At 43.2% G+C, this 26567-nt stretch overlaps 1 protein-coding gene across 7 annotated transcripts in view; it reads left to right on the plus strand.

Moving 5' to 3' along the window:
• LOC132832816 (protein PRRC2A-like) overlaps positions 1–26567 on the plus strand; it is a 134632-nt gene that overhangs the window by 69825 nt on the left and 38240 nt on the right. For 6 of the 7 annotated variants that reach the window (XM_060850968.1, XM_060850974.1, XM_060850969.1 and 3 more), the window contains exons 7-17: positions 1943–2181; positions 3768–3853; positions 7272–7411; positions 9232–9322; positions 9911–10106; positions 16698–16793; positions 17878–18235; positions 18644–18816; positions 20838–21147; positions 22425–22611; positions 24187–26418. In XM_060850968.1, coding sequence (XP_060706951.1) covers positions 1943–2181; positions 3768–3853; positions 7272–7411; positions 9232–9322; positions 9911–10106; positions 16698–16793; positions 17878–18235; positions 18644–18816; positions 20838–21147; positions 22425–22611; positions 24187–26418 — 4108 coding nt within the window. The remainder of the gene's footprint in view (positions 1–1942; positions 2182–3767; positions 3854–7271; positions 7412–9231; positions 9323–9910; positions 10107–16697; positions 16794–17877; positions 18236–18643; positions 18817–20837; positions 21148–22424; positions 22612–24186; positions 26419–26567) is intronic. The other variant, XM_060850973.1, reaches the window with a different exon arrangement.

Genomic DNA, 26567 nt, shown 5'->3' on the forward strand with positions numbered 1-26567 from the left:
GCTTGTACTTCTGAAAAACTGGTCAGGTTGCCACTGCTTCAAGGGATGTTTGTTAAACATGAATCCCTTTTTAAGAAGTGAATCATGACTGCTTTGAAAGCAAGGTCTGTGATCTTTAGAGAAAGACATTGTTAGAGAACCTGAAATTACAGTTTGTCTGTCAAGCTGAATAACGGATGTGGTGTACAAATTGTTGTCATATAGGGGTAATGGAGAGAGAAAATCAAACTAAAGGTCAAATTTCATTCACTCTCCATTGTTGGCTTCCTTTATGTCTTAATAAAAAGGTATTGATATAGCTATATTGTTGATGCAACTTCTAAAGCTAAAAGATAACAAGGGCTTTTAAGCTTTCTGTTGCTCCAGTTGCCTGGTTCAGCTAAGCAACTAAGAAAGATTGTTATTAAAGAGTGCTTCATGTGGCAAATCTGAGATAAATGGGAAGCATCAGCATGCTCTGGGTGCCTAGAACATGATTAAAGATCAGCAAACTTACAAAAGGTCATGGTTCAGTTACTTCTCGGGTTGGCCAAGATTACCACTCCTGGCCATGTAGGACTTAGCTGTGATAGTCTCAACAGTCAGAGCACTTGCTGACTCGGTAATGGGCTGCATGTAGAATGGTAACTTTGAGGTGCTGAAAAACTGATAATGGCCTTAAGGTCAGGATTCGGTGACGATTGGTTCAATTTAGGGGATTGCAGACTGACCATTTCCAGAAAAAAAATTGAGATTCAATTTATGATGTAGATGGAGGAGACTTAACAGGCTAGATTTTGAGGACCTATTTCCCCTTGTAAGAGACTAGAACTAAAGAAGTCTTTTTAAGGGTAAGAGGTCTTAAAATTAAAATGGCAGTTGGAATTGTTTTTTTTTTTGGCAATCGTTTGTTCTGCAGAATTCCTTTTTGTCCAGAAAACAGTGGAGACTGTGCCATTAAATTTTTCTTAAGGCTAAGTTCAGCTGTTGTTAGACAGGGAAGTCTAGGGTGGTTGAGAGCATGATCAGATCACCCATTGTTCTATTAAATGCAAAGTGAGCTTAAAGTGCTGAATAATCTTCTATTTGTCTTAAGTCCTCTGTTCCTACATTGTCACAGATAGCGAATTTGATAGCCATCAGGAAATGGATTGAGTATAAATAGGTTAAACGTTTGGGCCTTAATTGTTTGTAGTCAATACCAATAATATGAAGAGACCAAACTATGGTTGCTAATTTTGTTGATGACCCATGAATAGATTTTGTTTTAAAAAGTGAATTGGAAGAAGGACATAAAAAAAGCGTACAAAAGGAATTCAAGATCCTTCTGAATGGGCGAAAGATTGGCAGGTAGAGTAGGATGTGGGATAACATGAATTTGTCCATTTTGCAGAAAAATAATGAAGCAGCATATTACCTAAATTAAAAAAAATTGCAAAACCTCTGCTACTGAGGGCTACCTGATATCAAAGGTCGATTCATATCCATTGGAGTTGAAGAGGATGAAAGAGGATCTTATTAAAACAAAAAATCACAAGTGGACTTAGTGGTGCTAAAAGGAAGTTGCCCTGTGGGGGAGACTCTCATTTAAAATGAAAATGTAAAGTTTATTTTTGAAGGTTATTGGTCCTTGAGGTGTTTTCCTTGTTGAGCAAAGAAGGCAGTGCCTTTGAAATTTTTTTTAACACTGAGTTACTCTGATTTGAAGAGCAATTCAGGGGGCTTAGTGGTTCAACAAGAAAGTGGAGATGAGGCCATGTCAGATTACTTTTGTTTTTATCTAATGGCAGAGTAGCATTTTGGGCCAGGTGACCACCTACTCTTTTCAAATTTGTGTTCTTTGGCGCACCCGGACGGTTGGATCTGTTTGTTTTTGAATCTTGCGCTCACTATGTTGTCTTTCCTAAAAGTTCAGTAAGGTGCACTGTTTGATAACAATTATTTGCTTTTCTTTCACCCACAGATGTGACCAGCTGGAGGGAGGGTGGTGGGCGGAACTTGGGTGCTCCAGGTGGCTCTTTGATCGAGGGGGAAACCAAAGAGCTAAGCCCAGAAGAAGCAGCAAGCTCTATAGCATCCTCAGCCGACCAGAAGGTGACTGTAAGGATGGCCGAACAACCACCTAGACCAGGGGTCGGTGTACCACAGCAGGCAGTTCCCCAACCATACCCTCCACCATATAGGGGGATGATGCCAGCTTTTGTAAGTAATTGAAAATTGGAGGACGAGGCGGGTATAGGAAAACGTGCAGTTGACTAGTTCACATAAAATGATCTTCTGTTTGAAAACTAATATGGTATCGCCTTTGAAATAATGGAACTTATTTTCAATAATTGATGGGTGTAACTCTATCCTACCGTTTCATAACGTATCCCCTATTTTAAACTAAGCACTCTTCTCCTGGAGACTGAATTTGACTGACAGTTCCTGCTGTAACATTAAGGTCTGGTTTACATTTAGTGACAGAATTCCCATAATAAATAATATCACCGTTAAGTATCTGTGTTTTTGCTTAGGTTTTGGAAATCTTGCAAAACATTGCAATTGTTCTATAAATTCACTGCTAACCAGAACTATTTTACAAGATCATCTTGTTCCATTTCACTTCCACATAGGAAACCAGCCAGATTGTTACTCCAGCCACAGTACAGTCATATCAGTTGAAAAAGTGGGGTGGGCGGGGGGAAAGAGTCAAGTGATGAAGTCATGATTTAAAAGGAACACCCATTGGTCTAACTATACTCTTCTTTTTGCCATAAGTAAACCACGAGGGACATCCATGAGGCAGCTGGCAGTTCGCAATTTAAATTCTAGTAGCTTAAGTTATAATGTTGCCCTTTTGCTCTTGAGCTTATTGCTAAAACATTATCATGTATAATTGAAACATTGAGATAAAGATAAAGACGACAACAAGCTTGGGAAGCATTGGGTAAATGGAGAAGTTGAAGTTTGATGCTAGACTTGAACTTAAGAGCTTGTACCTTGCTGGAAAGAAGGATTTGAAGGAGTTGAGTTGCCATTGTGCACTATTTCAGCCAGTGAAAAACATCTCAGCAATAAGACTGGGTTGAATTTATCCAGATGTGTGTGTACATATGTCGTATATTGCTTGTAATTATTTCATTTTATGACTTGACCATGGAAGATGTCAGAGGAGCTGGTGATCAGTTCTCATTGCTCCACACAAAGGAACAGTTTGGCTGATTTTGACTATTTTTGTTCAGCCCACAGATGAGGTACAGACAAAGTTTTAAGCATGCTGGCGTGAGGCTAGGTGTTGTGTTTCAGCGCCAGTCCTTGTGGTTTTGAATCACCATGTGTGTTGGCTTGATTCAGTTCACAGTAGGTTAGAAAGTTGTGAATTCAAATCTCACTCTGCAAATTGAACACTGATGCATCAGCATATGACTGAGGGAATGCTGCTTTGTGAAAAGTGCGATGCTTTGTTGGTTCAGGTGAACGGTTTAAATCTTCTGGCGCTGGTTTAAAATAGAGCAGAAAGTTCTGACATCTCGGTCATATTGATGCTTCAAAGCTCAAACAAATTAATCTATATACTGTTAATCAAAAATGGCTGGAGTTGCTCCAATACCAGTAACTATTTCAGTTTTAATGCGACTATAGAATTCTGACATGTCTGAGAGCTGTAACAAAGACTATCCACAGGCATCATACTCTTCTTTGAACTGCTTTTTAAAAAAAAGTTATTTTATCTAGCCTGATTGGCTTGAAAATCAAATAGGTGTTTAATCTACTTCTCTTGATCCCTGTCATTTTGTTGTTTTCAGATGTATTCCCCATATTGTGGTTTACCGTTTCCTACACCTTACGGACCACAGGGACCATACAGATACCCACCACCCGATGCCAGCAAGTAAGTTAGCCTATCCTGAAATTACTAATTTGTAGTTGCAAAGTAAAGTCAGCACTTAAAACTGAAGCTTTGCAATTTCAATGCTTTTCGATGTTGTATTAGACTTTGATAGGAGCACTCCTGTGTTTGAGACACTAGGTTACTGCGTTCAGATCCCAGTCTAGAGACTTGAATGCCTCGCATAAATATAGTTTGATGTTGTGAAGTTCTTCAAGGCATTTCCCTCAAACACCATGTAACATTAGTCATTTCTCTCATTTCTCTGGGTGCCTCTCAATACAGTAGTGAGCATGTGCATTTCAAAAGTGCTTCATTTGGTCCCTTGTGATATCTTGAAAGGTGCCTTCAAGTTTGTTCTCCAATGACTTCCTTTGGCAGTTTCTTATTACAACATTGATTTTATAATCCAAATTGTTATAACATTGAGCTTGTAGCATTTTCATGAAAAATAGTATTTCATTTTTAGTTTAACCATCACTTTGTTGTTATGAACAGTGGAAGAGATGCCAGTCGTTGGGGCAAGTGTGTGAGAATGAAAAGGCAAAATAAAACCGATTTGAGGGTTTTTTGAAAGTGTGGGATATATCGTGGCTCGAGTTCGCCTTTTGGGAAATGTATGGGTTTGGATGCAAAGCTGGAAGTTAATTTTTCTCCTCTCTTTTAAAGTCAGTAGCATTCGGACATAGCATAAATCCAGTGGCCTGCCCGAGTTGAAACATCCGTTTTGTTTCTCTGTCCTTTGTGCCCCTGCTTCTCTCCAACAAATGAAAAATCGAAGTGATTTTGTTTTATTTGACCATAGAGTTTACAACCAAAATTTGTTTTTCTAGAAAAAAACTGCAGATCTTGAAGAAAAACAAATATTGCTGTTTGGCAGCATCTGTGGAGAGAAATGGGAGTTAATGTTTGAGTTCTTGTGTATCAATGCTGCTTGGGGCCTTTCATTTTACTGTATACTTAAATTTGACCTCCCCAAAACGCATTATCTCTCACTCTTGCAGAAAAAACTCCATCTGCCATTTCTTTGCCCAACTTTTCAACTGATCTATATTCTGCTATATCCTTTAATAACCTTCCTCACTACTCACAAATCTGCCAATTTTTGTACTGCCTGTGAGCTTACTAATCAAACACTTTTTTATATTTTCATCCAAATAACTACAAATAACAGATCTCCCAGCAGGCACACCTCTGGTCACAGACAACCAGTCAGAAAAACACCTCTACACAACTTTTGACTCTTCTACAACCAAACAAATTTTGTATCCAGCTTACCAATGCCCAGTGGGTCCCATGTGACTTAATCTGGACACGCCTACCATCAGGGATCTTGTCAAATACTTCAAGTCTACGTAAATAACATCTACTATCCTACCTTCAATCATCTTGGGCATTTCCTCAAAAAAAAATTCAAACAAATTTAAGACACTGCTTCCTGTGCACAAAGCCATGCTGACTGTCCCTAATGAGTCCATTCTTTTCCAAAGATGATTAAATGTTGTCCTTAATGTTCTCCAGTAATTTCTGTTTAAGGTTCAGTATTCAAAATTTCCTGGATTATCCATATTACCTTTCTTAAAAGAACAGCATTGTCTATTCTCCAGTCTTCTGGGACTGCTAAAGATGGCTTTCCCAAGGCACCAAAAATCTGTTCTCTTGGGGGTTGGTGGTCAAGAGGCTGAGTCAGGTGGTTGGGGATTTGGATGAAGGAACCTGCCTGAGCCCAGAGGAGATTTGTCAGAAATCCTTTGCTTTTTATACAGTTGTGTTTGGACCTGAGGAAGTGCAGGTTTGGGCGTTCTACCAGTTGGGGATAAAATTTGCTATTAGCTGCAGAGATCCTGCAAAAAAAAATGTAAGGATTAGCCTTTTTATAATACTGTGGTTTGATCTAGAGTACTGTCTAATTTTGGGCACTACTCTTCAGAAAGAGTGTGACTTTAAAGTGGATTTAAGAGTGGTACTTAGGATGATGTGCTTAAGTAACATGGTTAGATTGGAGAAGCTGAGCCTGTTGTGCTTGTTGCAGAGAAAGTTGAGAGAAATTTGAATATGCGTTAAAAATTATGACTTGTCTGGATAAAGTATAAGATGATAGTGTTCCACTGGCAGAAGAGCCAAGAATTGGGGCCAACAATTTGTAGTGATTGGCTAAAGAACAACAGCAGTAAGAGTGTATCTTTCTCAAGACGTATGGTCAGAGCAAATTCGTAGAGGCTTTCAAAGGGGAACTAAATAAGCATATGAATAGAAAGCTTAGTGCTTTCAACAAAGGAAAATATTCTCAGCAGTACCAATGCAAACTTTGGCACCTATGTACATGAGGGATTGGGGCAGTGAACAAAATCTTTGATGTATGACATAAGGAACAATTTGAAGTAGATGTTCAAGGTAGGTGTGGGTGTAAATGGAATTCCAGATTTTGGGATCTAAGCAGTTAAGGGTCCAAAACATCAAAATCCCAGGTGAATAAATTGAAAAGAGGGTTTTCTTGTATGAGGCAGGAGCTTCAGTACAAAGAATAGGGATTTGAAATTCTGAATTTTTAAGTACAGGATAACGATAAAATATCTTTGAGGTCATGTGGCTGTGCAAGACATTAGTTAGGCCACCTTTTGGAATACTGCGTGTGATTCTGGTCTCCCAGATGTTGTGAAACTTGTAAGTCTTTTCTGAACCCTTTTCAAGGGTATTGCTAGAGTTGAAAAGTTTGTGTTACAGGGCGAGGCTGAACAGGCTGGGACTGTTTTCCCTGGAGCGTTGGAGGTTGAGTGGTGATCTTTTGTAGAGGTTTATGAAATCATGAGGGTCATGGATGGGGTAAATAACCAATGTCTTTTCCTGGAGATGGGGCAGTCCAGGACTAGAGGGCATAGTTCAAGGTGAGAGGGGAAAGATTTTAACAGGGACCTAAGGGACAACTTTTTCATGCAGAGTGTGGTGCGTGTGTACGGAATGAGCTGCCAGAGGAAGTGGTGGAGGCTGCTACAATTTCAACATTTAAACAGTACCTGGATGGGTACATGTCAAGGAATGGTTTAGAGGGATATGGGCCAAGTGCTGGCACGTGAGGCAAGATTAATTTAGGATACCTGGTCAGCATGGGTGAGTTGGACGGAAGGGTCTGTTTCCATGCTGTATACCTCTGAATGTATAATTTTCAAATGATGGGACAGTTAAAATTGGGGAACCATCATTACAGTAAGTTGCTGGAAATGTAATAGACTGTGGTACTTGGGCACTATATTCTGGCATCAGGCACCAATTGAAATGAAGGAAGAGAACTGGAAGCCAGCCTTTTTCTTGGGGAAGATAATGAATATAGCTGATGTGATTTGAACTAAATTTCATAATTGTTTATTTCACTTTGTCTTAACTATGTATAAAATACCAGCATCTTGTGTCCATCTCTTATTAGATTTCCTCGTGTACCAGGACCTCGACTTCCTCCACATCCAACACGGATGTCCGAAGCAGTGAAAAGACCCTCCATCCTCAAACAGGACGACTTGAAAGAGTTTGATGAGCTTGAAAATGAGACTGATGATGGATGGGCTGGTAAATCTCAAATGGCTGGAAGAAAATCCCTTTTTTAAAAAAAATTAATTCTTCACCTGTAGAGTCCATGGAAATTTGTTTCAAGCAAGCAGTGTTTTAAATTTGTGTGCTCAATATTTTTAAACTTGGGCCATGCCACTGAGATAGCGGCATAACTTTATTAATGTAGGGTGCTAGGAAAATCTTTATTACAGTACCAACCAAAAATTACTTGTCATTTTACCAGTCATTGTGTTGTGTCTCTGATCTTGATGTCTTTGCCCTCCTTGTCCCCCAACTCCCAAATTGTCCTATTTTTATGTACTTTTTCCAGTCTCAAGGAACCTTTCTTTACCCCTCTTCCTTCTGCCTACTGTTTGGTTTTAGAGTTTGGGCTTGCATCTTTTATTGCCCAGAAGTGAAGTAGCAAATTTCTCTTGATGTTAGAGACTGGATGCGTGGCTCACTTGCTGACATGCAACAAATTTCAAATGGAATGTTTGAGATTTTGGAGAAGATTGTGTAGTTCAAGTTTTTGGTTTGCTTGCTGATCTGTGGGTTTGTTCTCAGACGTTTCGTCGCCATGCTAGGGAACATCACTGAGCCTCCGGTGAAGCATGGTGTCATGTCCTACTTGCTGTTTATGGGTCTTGGTTTGTTGTTGTGGGTGATATCATTTTTGGTTTGTTTCAGAGGTTGGTAAATGGGGTCCAAATCTGTTTAATGGATTTCCAGTTTGAATGCCAGGTCTCTAGGAATTCCCGAGTGTGTCTCTGTTTGGCCTGCACCAAGATTGATGTATTGTCCCAGTCGACCTGGTATCCCTCGTCGTCTCAGTTTGTCCAATGTAATGCTTGGTGCAGTCCTTGCAAGGTATTTTGTGTATCTCACTCGTTCTGCTGGTTGTGGGTATGGATTCCTTTTTAAATTCACAAACTAATGTGATATTCAAAATATTCTGTTAGGACTGCATTAAACATTACATTGGTCAAACTGGCAGGAAACTAGCCACCAGAATACATGAGCACCAACTAGTTACCAAAAGATACGACTAACAGTCACTGGTTTCCATACACGCAGACAAAGAGGGGCGCCAATTCAACTGGGACAATATATCCATCCTGGGATAGGCTCAACAAATACATATGTGGGAATTTCTAGAGGCCTGGCATTGAAACCAGCACTCCATTAACAAACGCATCAATTTGGACCCCATTTACTAACCTCTCAAACAGAACCAACAATGATATCACCCACCACAACAAACCAAGACCCATAAGTAGCAAGTGGGACATGAGACCATGCTTCACCGGAGGCTCACTGATTATGATACCCAGCATGGTGACGAAATGTCTGAAAACAAGCCCACCAGCTCAGTGAGCAAACTGACGATATTAAATGCACTATGCCACCAAATAGACTTACCAGTGAATTTGCTGAGAGAACTGTTCAGTTCCACAATGTGGCTGATCGCTTTGATAGCTGTGTTTCATTTATTTCATTGTCGCTGGGATCTACTGAGTCACTGACAGTTGCAATCTGACTCTGGGTTGGGGAAGCAATGATACTTGTAGTAATTGCAAATCTGGAAGCTAGAGAGAACCTTTTCTCTTGTGGTTGCACCATTAATGCTTCATAATGATTGGAACAAGTGTACCTCCAAGAGTGGTGAGTGGGGGGGTAGGTGGGTGTAGAGGTTATTTAGGTTGTAGGTGGCTAATGTGTCACTGTACCTTTTAAACTCTTTGATCTGGACCAGGGACATGTCATTATGAAAGTGGAAATTCAGGCTAGCATTTGCCATTTTGCTTGTTCCACATTTTGCATCTTTACTTCTACAGGAGCACATGAGGAAATAGACTACACTGAAAAACTAAAATTCAGTGATGATGAAGATGACGATGATGCCGAAAAGGGGAAATCTGAAAACTGGTCAGTGTGAAAATCATTTTGTTAATTCTAGGAATTGCAAAAGAGCATGTATTTGTAGATTTGTAGTTTTTTTTTATTGTTAACTTCCATTTGTTGTTTTTTGAGGTCTTGTGTTGAAGTTGGGTTCCTGTGATTTAGTAGGGTTTAGCCACATTAAAAATCTGATAGGAGAAATCCTTTACAAAGGACCAGGTTCGATTGTAGTGTATTGTAGTAAAAGAGGAGAATTCATGCCGACAACTTGAATTAGTCATATTTTCTCAAACACCACTTGTTACCTTCATTTACTTGTTCCTTGGTTTGGGTGCACTTGTTGATTCTTCAAGCACAACTTTGTACGATCAGTGATTCCATTGTCTGTTTCGCTACACGCGAGCCTTTGCGTTTAGATGTGTTTTATGGCTAATTACATTCCAAGTCACTGCAGTTCTTTTTTACTTTGATGTTTGATTCCTGAGTCAGAGATAATCATTCCGGTATCATGGTCATCTAATATGATTCTTTGTGATATTATTGTTGCCTTGAGCAAAGTGTGGAGGAAGTTGCTGTGTGCATAGATGAAAGTAACAATCTTATTCTTCTGTGCAGGGATGGGCAGACAAGTCGATCAGATCGGCAAGAGTCGCGCACCTCTGAGAACAAAAAGGAGCCCCCCTCAGAGGAGCACTTGTCTGTCAAAGCAGGTCGGGGTGAAGGTCTAACCTCTGCCCAGACTGAACTGGGGCCGCCTGGGTCCCAACCGCCCAGAGTTTCTGCAAGCTGGGGCCCTGCTGTGGATCACCAGGTACGTGACCAAGACGATCAATATAATGCACCACTTTGTTCATCTGTGTGGGTTTTTTCTAGATGCGTGATCTCTGTAAATAAGGTTAAAAGGTTTCATATTATCTATGGATTTTTACTTCCAAACTAACTTGAAATACAGTTGAAGCCCTTTTTGGAACAAACTTTAGATTTCCCAAATCATTTCGGAGCACCTTTTTTTTTTATTTTGAAAACATGTTGGGTTTGGAATTCTGCCACTAGATATCTACCAAACTGAAAGGCTCATCTACAAAGTGAGGTTGAGTCAGCCGATCAGTTTCCAAGAGGTTGCAAATTCCAAGGGGAAGCTGCTACTGGTTAACACTATGTTGGCATCCAATTAAACCGCAGGTGTTGCAATCGTTACAGTAGTGGGAATGCATTTGGACTGGTGTGATTGCTAGAGGACATGAAAATCTTTCCGTGAAAACTTCTATTTCTGAACCAAATTTGGTTAAAAACCAGATTGACACTACATCTGTTTTCACCTCAGGGAATCATGTTGCAAGTAGTTTTGTAGTCTTGAGTTCCATTGTCAGTTTTCCAGGTGAGATTTGACAGCTGAGCAGGTGTGGCTCTGGTGAGCTGGAGGGAACTGAGATTGCTAGGTAAGAGGTGTATTATGAAATAAGCACAGGTTACGGTTTCAGTGTTACTGCCAGCATTACTTAGGTTGGCTAATTCATTAGTTGAGGAAAAAAAAGTGTAATGTTTAGGAACCTGAAATCTAAGGTCCTTGAGGAATTGAAAGGAAACCAGAAAGCATTTAAACAATGAATTAGGATGGCTAAAAGGGGCCATGAAATATCCTTGCTGAGTACATAGAACATAGAACAATACAGCACAGAACAGGCCCTTCGGCCCACAATGTTGTGCCGAACATCTATCCTAGATTAAGCACCCATCCATGTACCTATCCAATTGCCGCTTAAAGGTTGTCAATGATTCTGACTCTACCACTGCCACGGGCAGCGCATTCCATGCCCCCACCACTCTCTCTGGGTAAAGAACCCACCCCTGACATCTCCCCTATACCTTCCACCCTTCACCTTAAATTTATGTCCCCTTGTAATATTCTGTTGTACCCGGGGAAAAAGTTTCTGACTGTCTACTCTATCTATTCCGCTGATCATCTTATAAACCTCTATCAAGTCACCCCTCATCCTTCGCCGTTCCAACGAGAAAAGGCCGAGAACTCTCAACCTGTCCTCGTACGACCTATTCTCCATTCCAGGCAACATCCTGGTAAATCTTCTCTGCTCCCTCTCCAAAGCTTCCACATCTTTCCTAAAGTGAGGCGACCAGAACTGCACACAGTACTCCAAATGTGGCCTAACCAAAGTCCTGTACAGCTGCAACATCACTTCATGACTCTTGAATTCAATCCCTCTGCTAATGAACGCTAATACACCATAGGCCTTCTTACAAGCTCTATCCACCTGAGTGGCAACTTTCAAAGATCTATGTACATAGACCCCAGGATCCCTCTGTTCCTCCACCTGACTAACAACCCTACCGTTAACCCTGTATTCCGCATTCTTATTTGTTCTTCCAAAATGGACAACCTCACACTTGGCAGGGTTGAACTCCATCTGCCACTCCTCAGCCCAGCTCTGCATCATATCTAAGTCCCTTTGCAGCTGACAACAGTCCTCCTCACTGTCCACAACTCCACCAATCTTCATATCATCTGCAAATTTACTGACCCACCCTTCGACTCCCTCATCCAAGTCATTAATAAAAATTACAAACAGCAGAGGACCCAGAACTGATCCCTGCGGAACTCCACTTGTAACTGGGCTCCAGGCTGAATATTTACCATCTACCACCACTCTCTGACTTCGACCGGTTAGCCAGTTTTCAATCCAATTGGCCAAGTTTCCCTCTATCCCATGACTCCTGACTTTCCGCATAAGACTACCTTGGGGAACCTTATCAAATGCCTTACTAAAATCCATGTACACTACATCCACTGCTGTACCCTCATCCACATGCTTGGTCACTTCCTCAAAGAATTCAATAAGACTTGTAAGGCAAGACCTACCCTTCACAAATCCGTGCTGGCTGTCCCTAATCAAGCAGTGTCTTTCCAGATACTCATAAATCCTATCCCTCAGTACCCTTTCCATTACTTTGCCTACCACAGAAGTAAGACTAACTGGCCTGTAATTCCCGGGGTTATCCCTATTCCCTTTTTTGAACAGGGGCACAACATTCGCTACTGGTACCACCCCCGTTGACAGTGAAGACGAAAAGATCATTGCCAACGGTACTGCAATTTCCTCTCTTGCTTCCCACATAATCCTAGGATATATCCCGTCAGGCCCGGGGGACTTGTCTATCCTCAAGTTGTTCAAAATGTCCAACACATCTTCCTTCCTAACAAGTATCTCTTCTAGCTTACCAGTCCGTTTCACACTCTCCTCTTCAACAATACGGTCCCTCTCGTTCGTAAATACTGAAGAAAAGTACTTGTTCAAGACCTCTCCTATCTCTTCCGACTCAATACACAATCTCCCACTACTGTCCTTGATCGGACCTACCCTTGTTATCGTCATTCTCATGTTTCTCACATACGCATAAAATGCCTTGGGGTTATCCTTGATCCTATCCGCCAAGGATTTTTCATGCCCTCTCTTAGCTCTCCTAATCCCTTTCTTCAGGTCCCTTCTGGCTATCCTGTATCCCTCCACTGCTCTGTCTGAACCCTGTTTCCTCGACCTTATGTAAACCTCCTTCTTCCTCTTTACTAGACATTCAACCTCCCTCGTCAACCAAGGCTCCCTCACACGACCATTTCTTTCCTGCCTGATAGGTACATACATATCAAGGATGCATCGTATCTGCTCCTTGAAAAAGTTCCACATTTCCACCACATCCTTCCCTGACAGCCTATGCTTCCAACTTATGCTCCTCAAATCCTGTCTTACAGCATCGTAATTTCCCTTCCCCCAATTGTAAAATCTACCCTGTTGTGTGCACCTATCTCTCTCCATAACCAAGGTGAAAGTCACAGAATTGTGGTGACCATCACCAAAATGTTCACCCACTAACAAGCCCATCACTTGTCCCGGCTCATTACCGAGTACCAAATCCAATATGGCCTCCCCTCTGGTTGGACAATCTACATACTGAGTTAGAAAAGCTTCCTGGACACACTGCACAAACACCGCCCCATCCAATCTACTTGATCTAAAGAGCTTCCAATCAATATTTGGGAAGTTGAAGTCACCCATGACTACGACCCTGTGGCTTCTGCACCTTTCCAAAATCTGTTTCCCAATCTGTTCCTCCACATCTCTGCTGCTATTGGGGGGCCTATAGTAAACACCCAACAAGGTGACTGCACCTTTCCTATTTCTGACTTCAGCCCATACTACCTCCAAAGGCAGATCCCCCTCAAACTTCCTTTCTGCAGCCGTTATACCATTTCTAATTAGCAATGCCACCCCCCCTCCTTTTTTACCACCCTCCCTAATCTTACTGAAACATCTGTAACCAGGAACCTCCAACAACCATTCCTGTCCCTCATCTATCCACGTTTCCGTGATGGCCACAACATCATAGTCCCAGGTACCGATCCATGCCTTAAGTTCACCCACCTTATTTCTGATACTTCTTGCGTTGAAGTATGCGCACTTGAGCCCATCTCTGTGTCCGCAAGTATTCCCTGTCAGTGCTACCTTCTCCACAGCCTCCCTACAGTCTTGGACATTCTTGGACATCCTGAAACACAGCTAGCTTACTTGCTGGACTACAAGTCCGGATCCCATCCCCCTGCCAAATTAGTTTAAAACCCCCCCCCCCCCCCCCCCCCCGTTAAGGATAAGGAAAATTCCAATACCTATATAAAATGCACATTCCGAGCAAGAGGGTAACTGATGAAAAGGTGGATCCATTCAAGACAAAGATATTTTGCATGGAAGTTGGGTGTCTTGAAAAACATTGTGGTAGGGCCTGATGGCATCTATTCCCGGATACTGAGGGAGGCAAGGGAGGAGGTTGCTGGACCTTGACAAGGAACTTTATAATCTTCTCAGCCACAAAGTTCCAGAAAACTAGAGAGTAGTCAGTATTGTTCCCTTTTTAAGAAGGGCAGGAAGGATAATTCAGGGCATTCTAGGCTGGTGGGCCTTGCGTTGCTGGTAAGTAGATTATTGGAGAAGATCTTGAGGGATAGGATGTACTCTCATTTGGAAAATAATGGACTTATAGTCAGAGTCATAGATGTACAGCATGGAAACAAACCCTTCAGTCCAATCCATCCATGCCGACCAGATATCCCAACCCAAGCTAGTCCCACCAGCCAGCACCCGGCCCATATCCCTCCAAACCCTTCCTATTCAGATACCCATCCAAATGCCTTTTCAATGTTGCAATTGTACCAGCCTCCACCACTTCCTCTGGCAACTCATTCCATACATGTACCACCCTCTGTGGAAAAAGTTGCCCCTTAGGTCTCTTTTACATCTTTCCCCTCTCACCCTAACCCTATGCCCTCTACTTCTGGACTCCCCAACCCCAGGGAACAGACTTTGCCTATTTACCCTATCCATGCCCCTCAAAATTTTGTAAACCTCAGGTCACCCCTCAGCCTCCGAAGCTGTAGGGAAAACAGCCCCAGCTTGTTCAGCGTCTCCCTATGCTCAAATCCTTCAACCCTGGCAACATCCTTGCAAGTCTTTTTTGAACCCTTTCAAGTTTCTCCACATCTTTCCGATAGGAAGGAGACCAGAATTGCACAATATTCCAACAGTGGCCTAACCAATGTCCTGTACAGCCGCAACATGACCTCCCAGCATGGCGTTTTGCAGGAAAGGTCTTGTCTCTCAAGCTTCATTCCTTTTTTTTTTGTTTGAAGGAACAAAAATGACTGTTAGTACTTCAGTGGGTATTATCTACATGGGCTTTACTGAACTAGTTGACAAGTTTCCTCATGGTTAGCTGGTACAGAACATTAAATCGCATGGGGCCCACAGGGAGTTAGTTCAATACAAAATTGGCTTGGTCATAGAATATAGAGGTAGTTGTGAAGAGTTTTTGACTGGAGGTCTGTGACCAGAGATGTTCAGCAAGGATCAGTACTGGAACCTCTGTTTTTCATCCAAATCATTTATTTAATGTAGGTGGTCTAATCAGTAAGTTGGCAGGTGAGACAAATTAGTAGAGTTGTGGGATAATGAGGAAAGTTGTCAAAGGATACAACTGAATCTGCATTAATTGGAAAGTTAGCAGCATTATAGGAAGGATGTGCAGGCTTTGGAGTGTGTGCTCAAGAAGTTTACCAGGATGTTGTCTGGATTGGAGTGTATTTGCCACACAGATTTGGCAAACTTGGATTGTTTTTGATAATGTTAGAGACTGAGCAGATGGCATGATAGAACTATGTAATATTGAGAGGCTTGGGATAGAATAGAGTCAAAGTCTCTTTCCTAGGGCGCAAATGTCAAATACTAGCGGGCATTGATTTTTAAGGTGAGATGGGGAATGTTTAAAGGAGATGTGTGAGGCAGGTTTTATATCCAGAGGGTGGTATTGCCTAGAATGTACTGCCAGGGGAGGTGGTAGAAGAGGTATGGTAGCAACAATTTTTGAGAAGTTTAGACAGCCACGTGAGTAAACAAAGAATGTGGGGATGTGGACAATGTCCAAGCAGATGGGATCAGTTTAGAATGGCAAGTGGATGGGCGCAAGGATCTGTTCTTGTTCTATGGTAAGTACCTTCCACGTGCCAATACTTTTGAGCTAATTGCTGAAATGTAATCATTTGTGCTAGTGCCTTAGTGTGTAGTGTTAATCTGGATGTAGACCAGAAACTGTTTAGGATTGATTTTTCAGCTTGCGCTGAGACAAAACAGGCAGCAGTAAATGTGCTGCAGTTGACCTCCAGAAGGACTCATTTGGTTACTCTCTGGTGATTAAAACTAGGAAAACACATTTAAAGGCACAGTGTGTGACTGAGTTGTTCTCCACAGGCAATTTGATAATCGTTGCTATCCAGGCTTACAAATGAGTATCAAAAATGCTTCAAATTGCAGCTGTATTGTATTTTAAAGGAAAAGGTTGGTAAAGGCCCTTGTCTATCTGACAGCAGCATCAAACACTGGGTTACAGTGTTCTTTGCAAGTAATTCTCAGTGTAGCATCTTTTCCTTATTCCTATACCTGGAGTGAATCTGGTAAATGGAGCTTTTCTCCGTATCTAAACTTAGTCAGGAGCTCTGGATGGAAAATGCAGAGGACCATTGTAGTGCATGATCTACAAGTATTTGATTCTGTCACACTATGGATCTGAAATGCAAAGTGTTCCCTCAGCACTGACCTTTTTGTGTGCAGAAATCCAAGTAAAATTATACTGCTGAAGGTTCAACCTGTCACTGTTATTTGATTTTGGGATAATTATTTCTTCTGATCATAAGATTTTGGATATGTAAGTCTGCCTTTATAATTTTGCATCATCTTCCACTTCTCTTATTCCTCCCCTACCTCCCAACCTCTCCCTCCACCTTACACTTTGTCATCACTGGGGTAAAAATCCTAATAGTTTAAACTCAGTAACTATGTCGTTTTAGGGTCGAAGGACAGGCATGTGCTCACCTCACGAGCATCAGATTGCTCAAGGTTCGTACAGCATCTACAGGCAGGCCGCTTCCCCCAGCATGCACCAGGTTTGTAGGGTTAGCAGTAGGTTATGGCAGATTGATTTATTTTGAAGTTACAAAAAGAAGTTTCTTGGTTTTGCATAAAAACTAGCGTAACTGTTATCTTCCGTTTTGAGATTCTGAAGGGTGTGCGGGTAGTAAAGCATACTATGATTTCAGAGAAGACGTGCAATAAACCATGTGAAGTACTTGGAGAATCCGACAGGGCATGGGTTTTGCTGATATGAATACTTAAGAGAATGTTACAGGTTTTCTGACTCCAATCCTAAAGCATACGCAATGCCAATTTGGTTGGGTGTATATTTTGTTGAGACTGTAACCTCCTTGTAAGGGATTTCACCCCTTACTGTGAGGCAGCTTTGCACAATATTAGCCATGCTTTTGGAGAGACTTCTTTTTCAATGCAGCACAGGTTGAAATTTTTGATTATCTTAACCAATATGGCAGCATATCACTGACTGGAAAATCTTGAATTATCAATTGATTAAACATGTAATGCATTTTAACTTGTCATCTTTTTCCTCTTCTCTCCTCGTATTCTCCCCCCCCCACTCCCAATTCCATTTTCTTCCTCTTGTGTTCATGCAGTCCTTCACTTTTCCTTTTTAATGTTTTTTCCATGTTTTAACCACACACTGTACAAAGATTTCAGAGTGGCCTGGGCCGGTATAACTTTACGGGTACTGCTGTGAGTGTCACTCTGCAGTGTATCCTAGTGTTAGTCTGAGGTTGTGTGTACCTTCACTGGCAGAAGTGGTCTGTTGCAGTTGCTTTTGTTTTGACATCAACCTCACACCAGGAGCTTTGTTCCATTTTTGTTCTCTGCTAGTGTTTTTCTAGTGTTTCTGTATAGTTTTGCTTTCTCTGTCCTCTGAAGCCTTCCAGCTCAAGGTTTAGTAATAAAGTTAATGCTCGATTTTGCTATCAAGACTGCTTGAATCCATCTATGTTAAGTCTGATGTTTCAACATGCAGCGTCTGTACAGGAGTACGGTGTCCTCTGACTGTAGTCTTGCTGTACAAGGCAGCTTTTGATCTGTCTGGAGCTTGTGGCGAATCTGATGAGCAATCTATTTCTTTCCCACTGGCAGACTACAGTTCCCCAGGAAAAAGCTAACCCTTCCCTAGCAAATCAAAAGACTCCCGTGGGCGAAGACGAAGATGAGGCCTGGCGTCAGCGGCGCAAGCAGTCATCAACCGAGATCTCTGCCGCTGTGGAGCGGGCACGGAAACGGCGTGAGGAAGAGGAGCGCCGCATGCAGGAGGAGCGTCGAGCTGCCTGCGCAGAGAAGCTAAAGCGGCTCGATGAGAAGTTTGGCGCCTCTGAGAAACGCCAGAAGTCCGAGCAGGAGAAAGAAGAGGCTTCAGAGGAAAAAGAGAACGAAGAGCCTGTGGGGTCCAATAAACGGCAGCGAACGGCCAGCAGTGGCAGCTTTGAAATGCCACAAGGTACTTATTATCATTCAAAGAATACTTCGCATTTTGCTTGTTGTTTTCCTGCTTTTGTGTTCAGCTCTGCAATGTGGTCATGCAAGTGACTCTGTTCCCTGACTTATTTTGTTGGGTGAAAGTTGCTAATGGCTTCTTATTTTTAAGAAGTTTGGTCCTTCCCGCCCTACAAGGGAGGCCTGCAATACCTGCACTTGACAAGCTGGCTAGAATGGGGAATGTATTACATGAAGGGATGAAGACCAGTGCATGTTTGCCAGTTTTGCCAAGAGTGAGTTTGCTGTGTCAAAGGAGTCCAAGCAATAGCTGCGAGCTTTAAGTTCAGGATTCCCTGAGAGGTTGTAGAATGGAGCAAGTCTATTGTAACACTGATTTATTTTTATTTTGGTCTTTTTTTTTCATTTTCAGCTGAACCCCCACCTCCCCCTGAAAAGGAAACTGTTGAAGTGAAAGAGGAGGCAGGGGTGGTGAGGGTTGAGTCCAAGGTAGAAACAGTGGTGCCGGGAAGACAACCTCAACCCTCCCAAGGCTATTCCAAGTACCAGAAGTCATTGCCGCCCAGGTTTCAAAGACAGCAGCAGGTAAACTATAATCTAGTGATGGCAAGTGAGCTATTTTGAAATTAAAGCATTGTATTGATTTGCATGAGCACTGTGGATTTCTGCATTAATGCAGTTTGCATGGAAAGCTAAATAAACGTCTTTTAATTTTGAATATAAATTAATGAACAACCTGATGGAGAGAGTGAAAGCACAAATTAGCTATTCATGTGATACTTGTCTTATGCTGATTAATTGTTTTAATGGAGCAAGTGATAGGTAAAGGGAACTAATAGGTTAGGCCAAAGAAACTAATGATGCCTGGCATTAAATCAAGGCAGCGTTGAGAATTGGTGATCTTTCTGGAGTAAAATTAGGAAATGTTTTTACATATGAAAGGTAAAAGTTTGCAATTCTACATGCAGTTGTGATTGGGTCAGCTAATTTGAACCTGGAATTGAAGAATTTTTGTAAGCAAAAAGTTAGGAGTTGATGGGCAGAAGTAGCTGAATGGCTTTGGATCGTGGGTCAGCCATGAACTGATTGAATGAACCAACAGGCTTAGGAATACTGTGTTCCTGACAACATGTTTGGCTAAGGTAATTACATCATAAATGATTCAGAGGCACTTTTTTTCGCAGTTGTGGTTGCCATTTGTCCTGTTTGCTCTCTGTCAAAGAGATCTTGTAATAGTTTGTGACTTCTAGAATCATAGTTATGTAGCACAGCTTGTGCCGTGAAAGAATGCTGAGGGTTGTGTGGCTTGTCTTACCTCCAACTTTGACACTCTGGTGTTAGCAGACAATCTGGATTTCTATTTACACGGAGTGGTGACTGAGTTTGGGTGGGGGGGGGGGTGGAGAGAGAGGAGGGAGGAAAGAGTTTGAATACTTATGAAGCTGTCTGTTAGCTGAATTTGGGGAGACTACAGGGAGATTAGACAATGCAAGATCTGGTTAAAATGAAAACATGATCAGCAAGTCATGTCTGGCATCATGCTGTGCAACGTTATTAAGAGGCCTCCATTTGAAAACCAATTTGCTAATCCAGATACTTAACTCAAGAATTTCAAGTAAGAATAATATGAGGCTTGGCTAAGATACCAACCTGTAGTCAATTGACCTGTTTGGTTCCAAGCTAGGTGACCCCCTTTGACCCTCTTCGCAGGTATGCGAAGTCAAGTCAGAGGCCCTGAACAAAGGAAACAAATTCCCTTGACCAGGTCAGTTAGTCATGCTCTCAGATACTCTGGCTACTCACTCACAGTCACGTTGCCTCTGGTACAATGGTCAGATGAGGTGGTCCTCTGAGATAATGTAAATGTAAATGACCTAATCCTGGGGAATTGTTATGCAAACAATTTCCTGACTCAGTGACTCCCCAAGACCATGCAGGTGTGACATATTTAGCTTTAAGGTATGACTGTGAAAGCATTTCTGAATAGAAGGGGCTGAATGATGGTTTAATTTGATAATAGTGGAGGAGTGGTAACAAATGACCATCTAAATGGAGTGGGAGTCATCCGCATTCCGGCCTGAATGTCATCCCCATCCACTTCCAGAATGTTCAGTCAGTGTAGTTCAATCCTTTAATATTACACTAATGTCCAAAGAGAGAGTCCAATTTAATCTTCTAACATTACAGACCTACCAACCCCCACTGCAAAGTGGTGGACAAGAGTAGTCTGAAGGGGAAAGTGAGGACTGCAGATGCTGGAGATCAGAGCTTAAAAATGTGTTGCTGGAAAAGCGCAGTAGGTCAGGCAGCATCAATGGAACAGGAAATTCGACGTTTCGGGCATTCCTGAAGAAGGGCTTATGCCCGAAACGTCGATTCTCCTCTTCCTTTGCTGCCTGACCTGCACTTTTCCAGCAACACATTTTTAAGATGAGAGTAGTCTGCAGAGTCAGATAACTGGCTATAGGTCCATAGGCCTTTAGCCTCTTTTGTCAAAACCAAAAGTCAGGAAAATTTTATTGTGCAGTTTTCAAGACTCTTATGCCTGAACTGTGGTGCTATGGTACCTGATGATGTTTCTGGTATGTTTTGTCTTCAAAATTCAGGAGCAGCTTCTTAAACAGCAGCAGCAGTGGCAGCAGCAGCAACAACATCAGCAACAACAGCACCAGTCTTCCCAGCAGGTCCCTCCCCAGCAACCACCACAGCCGCAGCCACTTGCTATGGCCTCGTCAGCACCCATGCACCCGCAGCAGCAGAAGCCCATGTACCCAGGTTCCATCGGCCGCCCACCACCACCTATGCCCCCAATGGGTTACGACCCACGTTGGATGATGATGCCTCCGTACATGGATCCTCGTATGCTACAAGGCAGGCCCCCTATCGACTACTTCCCAGCTGGTGTTCATCCTTCAGGTGAGTGGGCAACTTCTGGGGTGGATAACATTGTCCAACGCTGCCCTAATGTTTTGTGGGGATTTTTTTCTTTCAAATGATGAAGTCAGAAGGTTGCATCCTGAAGTGGACAACTTGCAGAGTTTGTTTACCTTTTGAATGGTGGATTGAGGCACAACGTTTCCTCCCTTTGCTGCCATCCTTGTTGTGAGACAGCTTGTGTATGCAAGTTATCCTGCCATATGGCGATAGCTGATGGTTATTCCAAATTGCACTAGTGTGCAGTTTCACAGAATCTCTACAGTGTGGAAGCATGCCTTTGAATCCATGAGAACCCTCCGAAAAGCATCTCACGGAGACCTCCTTCCCACCCCCACCCTGTCCCTGTAAACCTATACTTGCACTGGCTAATCTGTACATCCTTGGTTGTGCGCACATCTTTGGACAAGAATCCAGGGAAAACCCATGCTGACATAGAATGTGCAAATTCCAGGCAGACGGTTGCCTGAGGCTAGAATTGAACCTGTTGCTGTGAGTCAGCATTGCTGGTATTTTCTAAAAGACTCAAATGTGGATTTGTTTCTAGGAGTCCTTGGGAAGAGGTAGATGACAGAGTCCATAGATTGTGACCCCACTAGTTGCTGTATTGGTTAGGAATAATGTTTTACTTTCAGAAGTAAAAGCTGCCTTTCCTATTGGAGTTGTTCTATGTTGCAAATAACCTGTTTGGCAGTAATGCATTCGAAACTGTAGCATGTGAAGCAATTTTTTTTATTAAAGCTACCTTGCCATCATGTTTACACCTAGATTAAATCATCTTTTGGTCTCCTGATTTCAAAAGAGTCTGTGTCCTGTGTGCAGTTTACTGGACTGTAACTATTCATCTCACACAAGTTTGAAATTCCCTCCACAAAATTAGAGTTTTTATTCTGGGTGGAAAGGATATGCTAAACAATTGACTATGCCAGGTGAGATGTACCATGGTCTGCTTCAAATTCTGTTTCACTGAGTAGAGAGGAAGGTTAGCAATGTATATTATGTGTGCAGTGGTTAGAGTTGGTAGTATCGGGAGAGAAAAAAGCAGAAAATGGAGGTTGGGGTTGAATTCTGTCTCTGTCTTTGTTTATCTGTCCCTGTAGTACTGAAAACTGCATCATTTGACATTGTTGGTTTAATATTTGAATCCATATAGTCCAATTTTTTTTAGAATTTCCTCATGTAAATTGTATTGCATTAGAACAGCCACGGTGCAAGAGTGAGGTGAAAGATGTCTTGATTGATCTCTCATTTTGCTTTAGGTTTAATGGCACGTGAGCGTTCAGATAGCGGTGGTTCTGGATCTGAACCCTTTGACCGACACCCTACAAGGGGTACGCCACCTATTGACCCCAAGTTGGCCTGGGCTGGTGATGTGTTCCCACCAGCAGAGATACGGCCTTTGGCTTCGCCGATACGACCACATGATGAAGATGACAAAAGTTTGAGGTCTGTTCAGATTTGCCTCAAGACATGGGTAGGGGGCTTTTGACCCCTGAGGGGGCATTGTAACATGAGCGTGTTGGAGGATGATGCATCTTCATAAATGATTTGTTTTGCAAAAAGCTGCCCACATTCCTACATTGTTAGTGTTACTCCTGGTTCATTTTGCCTCCCTTCAATGAAAGAGAGATCTCTGCTTCAGAGAGCCAAATGCATTTATTTGCCTCCTTTGGTTGCAGGTAGCTTGGTGTGCTAATGAACATAGCAAGCTAATTTTAGAGCTATGCAATACGTCTTGGCCAAAAATTGTTTGGAACTCCCTAATCACAATGCCTTAATCAAGAAATTGTGCTTACAGTTGGCAAGTGATTTAGGCATTTCAGGAAAGACCTTGCTCCATTTGAACCAAGGAATGTACCACAGCATGAAGTTGTGATGTCTCTGTCTCTGCTTCAGATATTCATTTCACGTTTGATTTCCAAAAAGTGGCACAGTCCATCCTCCACCTGCTCCCAATAATTTTGTTTTAGCAAAGCTCAAGTGAAGATGTTTACTGTTATTTTAAAACTGCTCTCTTTTCAGCTGAGGGAAGAGTCTTTGTCTCCTTATCAAAATCCTTCCTCATTTGATAGCTTTGATTAAGTATTTTCTTCTTTTCTCTACTCTAGTGAAAACTATCACAGTACTTTGTGTACTTAAAATGATATGTATCTGTGTCGAGAAACAGATGAAAGAGACCTAACCTAGACATTTTTGGTTCTGTGGTTGAACATTACACTAATGTACTTTGTAAATTCAAATGCTGATCGTGAATAGCGCATTTATAAATTTCAGCTTAGGCAGTTTTAATAGACATCATCTGTATTCAATTATTTTAATTCAGATAGCCCAGTAGTGAGGAATAGATCTAGGGTCTATTTTTTGCTGTAAATAAATGCTAATAGAAGTAATGTGCATTATAGATGTGTGCCTTCATATCTAAGTATGAGCCTAAATGAATCTCCAGTTGATTCGTGCCAGGTCAATCTGAATAAGCACTCAATGAATCCATCAGTAGCTGATAACCACCAGGCCCTGGCTAGGTGTAAATACAGCTTGGTAACTGAAGTATTTAAGACCAAATTTGTTCCAAGTTAGCAGGTCCCAGGAAATGCTTCAATATTGGGAGTGTGGTAATGAGGTGAGCCACTGATCTGATAGGCTAACTTGCCTTTGGAAATGGAGCACGTTTTCTTTCAGTGGAAATATGTCTGCGTGTTGCTTCGATATCCAGTGAATATCAAAGTTTCCCCTTTTCAAGTTGCACGCAGATTATCAGCACATCCTATTTAACATCCCATGAAAATCCTTAAATTGAAAGGGCAGAGTTGTCAGCAGCTTTTGAGGTGTCATTTGGGAAGAGTCAGTGCTGAAGGGAGGGGCAAGAATGGGGGTGTAAGCAAGTTTGAGTACAGTACAAATAGTGATATTTTAGCTGTTTATAAAAAAGTGTTTATAAGATGTTAATGGGCTATTCAACATTTTTGTTTTGTCACATTTTGCATCAATATCTGTTCCTCATTGACTTTCTTTTACATACAGAAGTGAAACCCCACCAGTCCGACACAGAGACACAGGACCACCCCAGTCCTTCGTGAGTGGTCTTCAGGTTTCGGACGGTGGACCTCGACATGTTCCCCAGATGCAGCGGTATACACTGATGGACCGCCTGGATGAACAGAGACAGACCCCCTGGCAGAATTCCCTGCCCAGTGTTCAGATGGAGCTGGAACGGGATAGGCGGGTGGAGGTGTCTTCACAACTTCAGCATTCACATCCGCAGCGCAAGGCAGAGCAGGAGTCGATGTCCATCCGCAGGGAAACCACGCAACTACAACACGAAGACAAAAAGATGGAGCCGCTCATGATGCACGTGCCTCGGGAATCTAGCCAACTTTCCAACGTTGTAAAGAAGGCAGCACCCCACATTCAGGCTGCAGAGGTTCTGCAGCACAAGGAAGACCACTCGGTCAAAGAGAACAAGCAAGAAGAGAACAAAAAAGGTGACAAACCCAACCGTCAGGATATGCACCGACCTCAGAGGAAGGAATCTAAGACAGAAACCCGATGGGGACCACGACCCGGCAGTAAAAACCGTGATGAGCCGAGTGATAAACCTGCTCGGAGAGCTGGACCCATCAAAAAACCAGTACTGAAGGACATGAAGCGTGAAGACAGTGAGCAGGAGGTGGAGAAGGGCAAGCCTGCGTCAGGAGAGAAGACTATTGTTAAGGGGAAGGACAAGTCGCAGGAATTCAAGCTTGAGGCTGATTGTTCAAAGCAGGACTCTTCTGCAAGTTTGAAAGTGAGCCAGCCTGTCCCTTCTGTGTCTGTCTCCAATAAGCCTTCACAAGGCCCTCCTCTTTCAAACGTGCAGGATGACCGAGGGAAAGCAAAGCCTTCTGGGAAGGATCAGAGGCCTGAGAAAGCAAAAACGTCCAAACCACCTCAGAAGGACTTTAACAATGCCCCTCCACCCCCTCGGCGGAATAGAGATCGGGATCATTCGTTTGACCGTAGTTATTCGGGGAGAGGCCGAGGCAGAGGACGCGGCGAATTCTTCTCGCGGGGAAGGGGTTATCGAGGAGCCTATGGTGGCCGAGGAAGAGGGGGCAGAGGCCGCAGCAGGGAGTTCAGAGGCTATAGGGAGCCCATGTACCGAACAGAGGAGAGTGGCTCCAAGAGCTCATTCAGGCCGCGGAACCCAAGTGAGACACGCAGCGAAGGCTCGGAGTATGAGGAGATTCCCAAGCGCCGCCGTCAGAGGGGCTCCGAGACCGGTAGCGAGACTCACGAAAGTGCCAGTGATGTGGCTCACTCCGACAAGGAAGTCTCCTCCAGCTCCAAAGAGCCCGCCAAGGAGTTCCGAAACTCCGATCAAGGCCGTGCAGACAAGAAGAACAGAGCAGAGCCACCAAAGCTTACCGACAAGATGCCTCCGCGGCTGAGTGATTCTTCACGTGGCAGGGTCTTCACTCCACGTGGGGTACCATCTCGGAGAGGTCGAGGAGGTATGCCTCGCGGGGGCGGCGGTGGTGGTGGCCGCCCTCAGCAAGGGGGCTGGGGACCTTCTTCAAAGGTACCTCCCCCCAAGAAGCAGCCCTTGAAGGAGCAGGTCAAAACACCAGAAATCAGGCCTCTTGATGTGCCCCCAGGTAAAGAGTCTGAGAAAAACCCCTCTGAGAAGCCACCGCAGCTCGGTGAGTCAGCGGCACCTGAGGGCCAGCATCACCGGTCAGAGAGGCCCCCAGATAAACCACCGAGGCGGCGGCGTCACGGGCGTTCTCAGCAGCAGGACAAGCCTCCGCGGTTCCGCCGCCTGAAGCAGGAGCGGGAGGTGGCTGCCCGAATGAACGGCGAAAGAAACCTCTTCCCTGAATCCTTGCCACCAAATCCACCTCCCAATCCACAAACTGAGGAGATCAAGGAGGTGGTGCGCAACGCTGCCGGCACCAAGTCCCCAGACTTGTCCAACCAGAACTCTGACCAGGCCAATGAGGAATGGGAGACAGCGTCTGAAAGCAGCGACTTCACTGAGAGGAGGGACAAGGATGGCATGTTTGTGAAAAATGCCCCTGGAGGCATCAAGTCAGTCGACCCCAATGCTGCCCAGAAGAAGGAATCGTCCAAGCGCAGCTTCTCCAGCCAGAGACCTGGGATGGACCGACAGAATCGGCGCTCGAACCCAGGAGATTCAAGTGGCAAAGGCAACCGGAATAGTGCTGGATCTGTCAGAAATGAGAAGCGCAACTGGCCTTCCCCAAAGAATAGGAGGTGAGTGAGCAGGAGTGGGTAATCCAGGGGTATGGTCGTGGTGGAAGTTAAGGTAAAAGATTCCGCTCCAAATTTGCAATTTTTGGAACAGATTGTGCACTTTGAAGAGAAGAACTTGTTGCTGTATTTAGTTTTGGTTGCCTGAGAGT

This window comes from Hemiscyllium ocellatum, chromosome 35 (assembly GCF_020745735.1).
Source record: "Hemiscyllium ocellatum isolate sHemOce1 chromosome 35, sHemOce1.pat.X.cur, whole genome shotgun sequence".
Taxonomy (NCBI): domain Eukaryota; kingdom Metazoa; phylum Chordata; class Chondrichthyes; order Orectolobiformes; family Hemiscylliidae; genus Hemiscyllium; species Hemiscyllium ocellatum.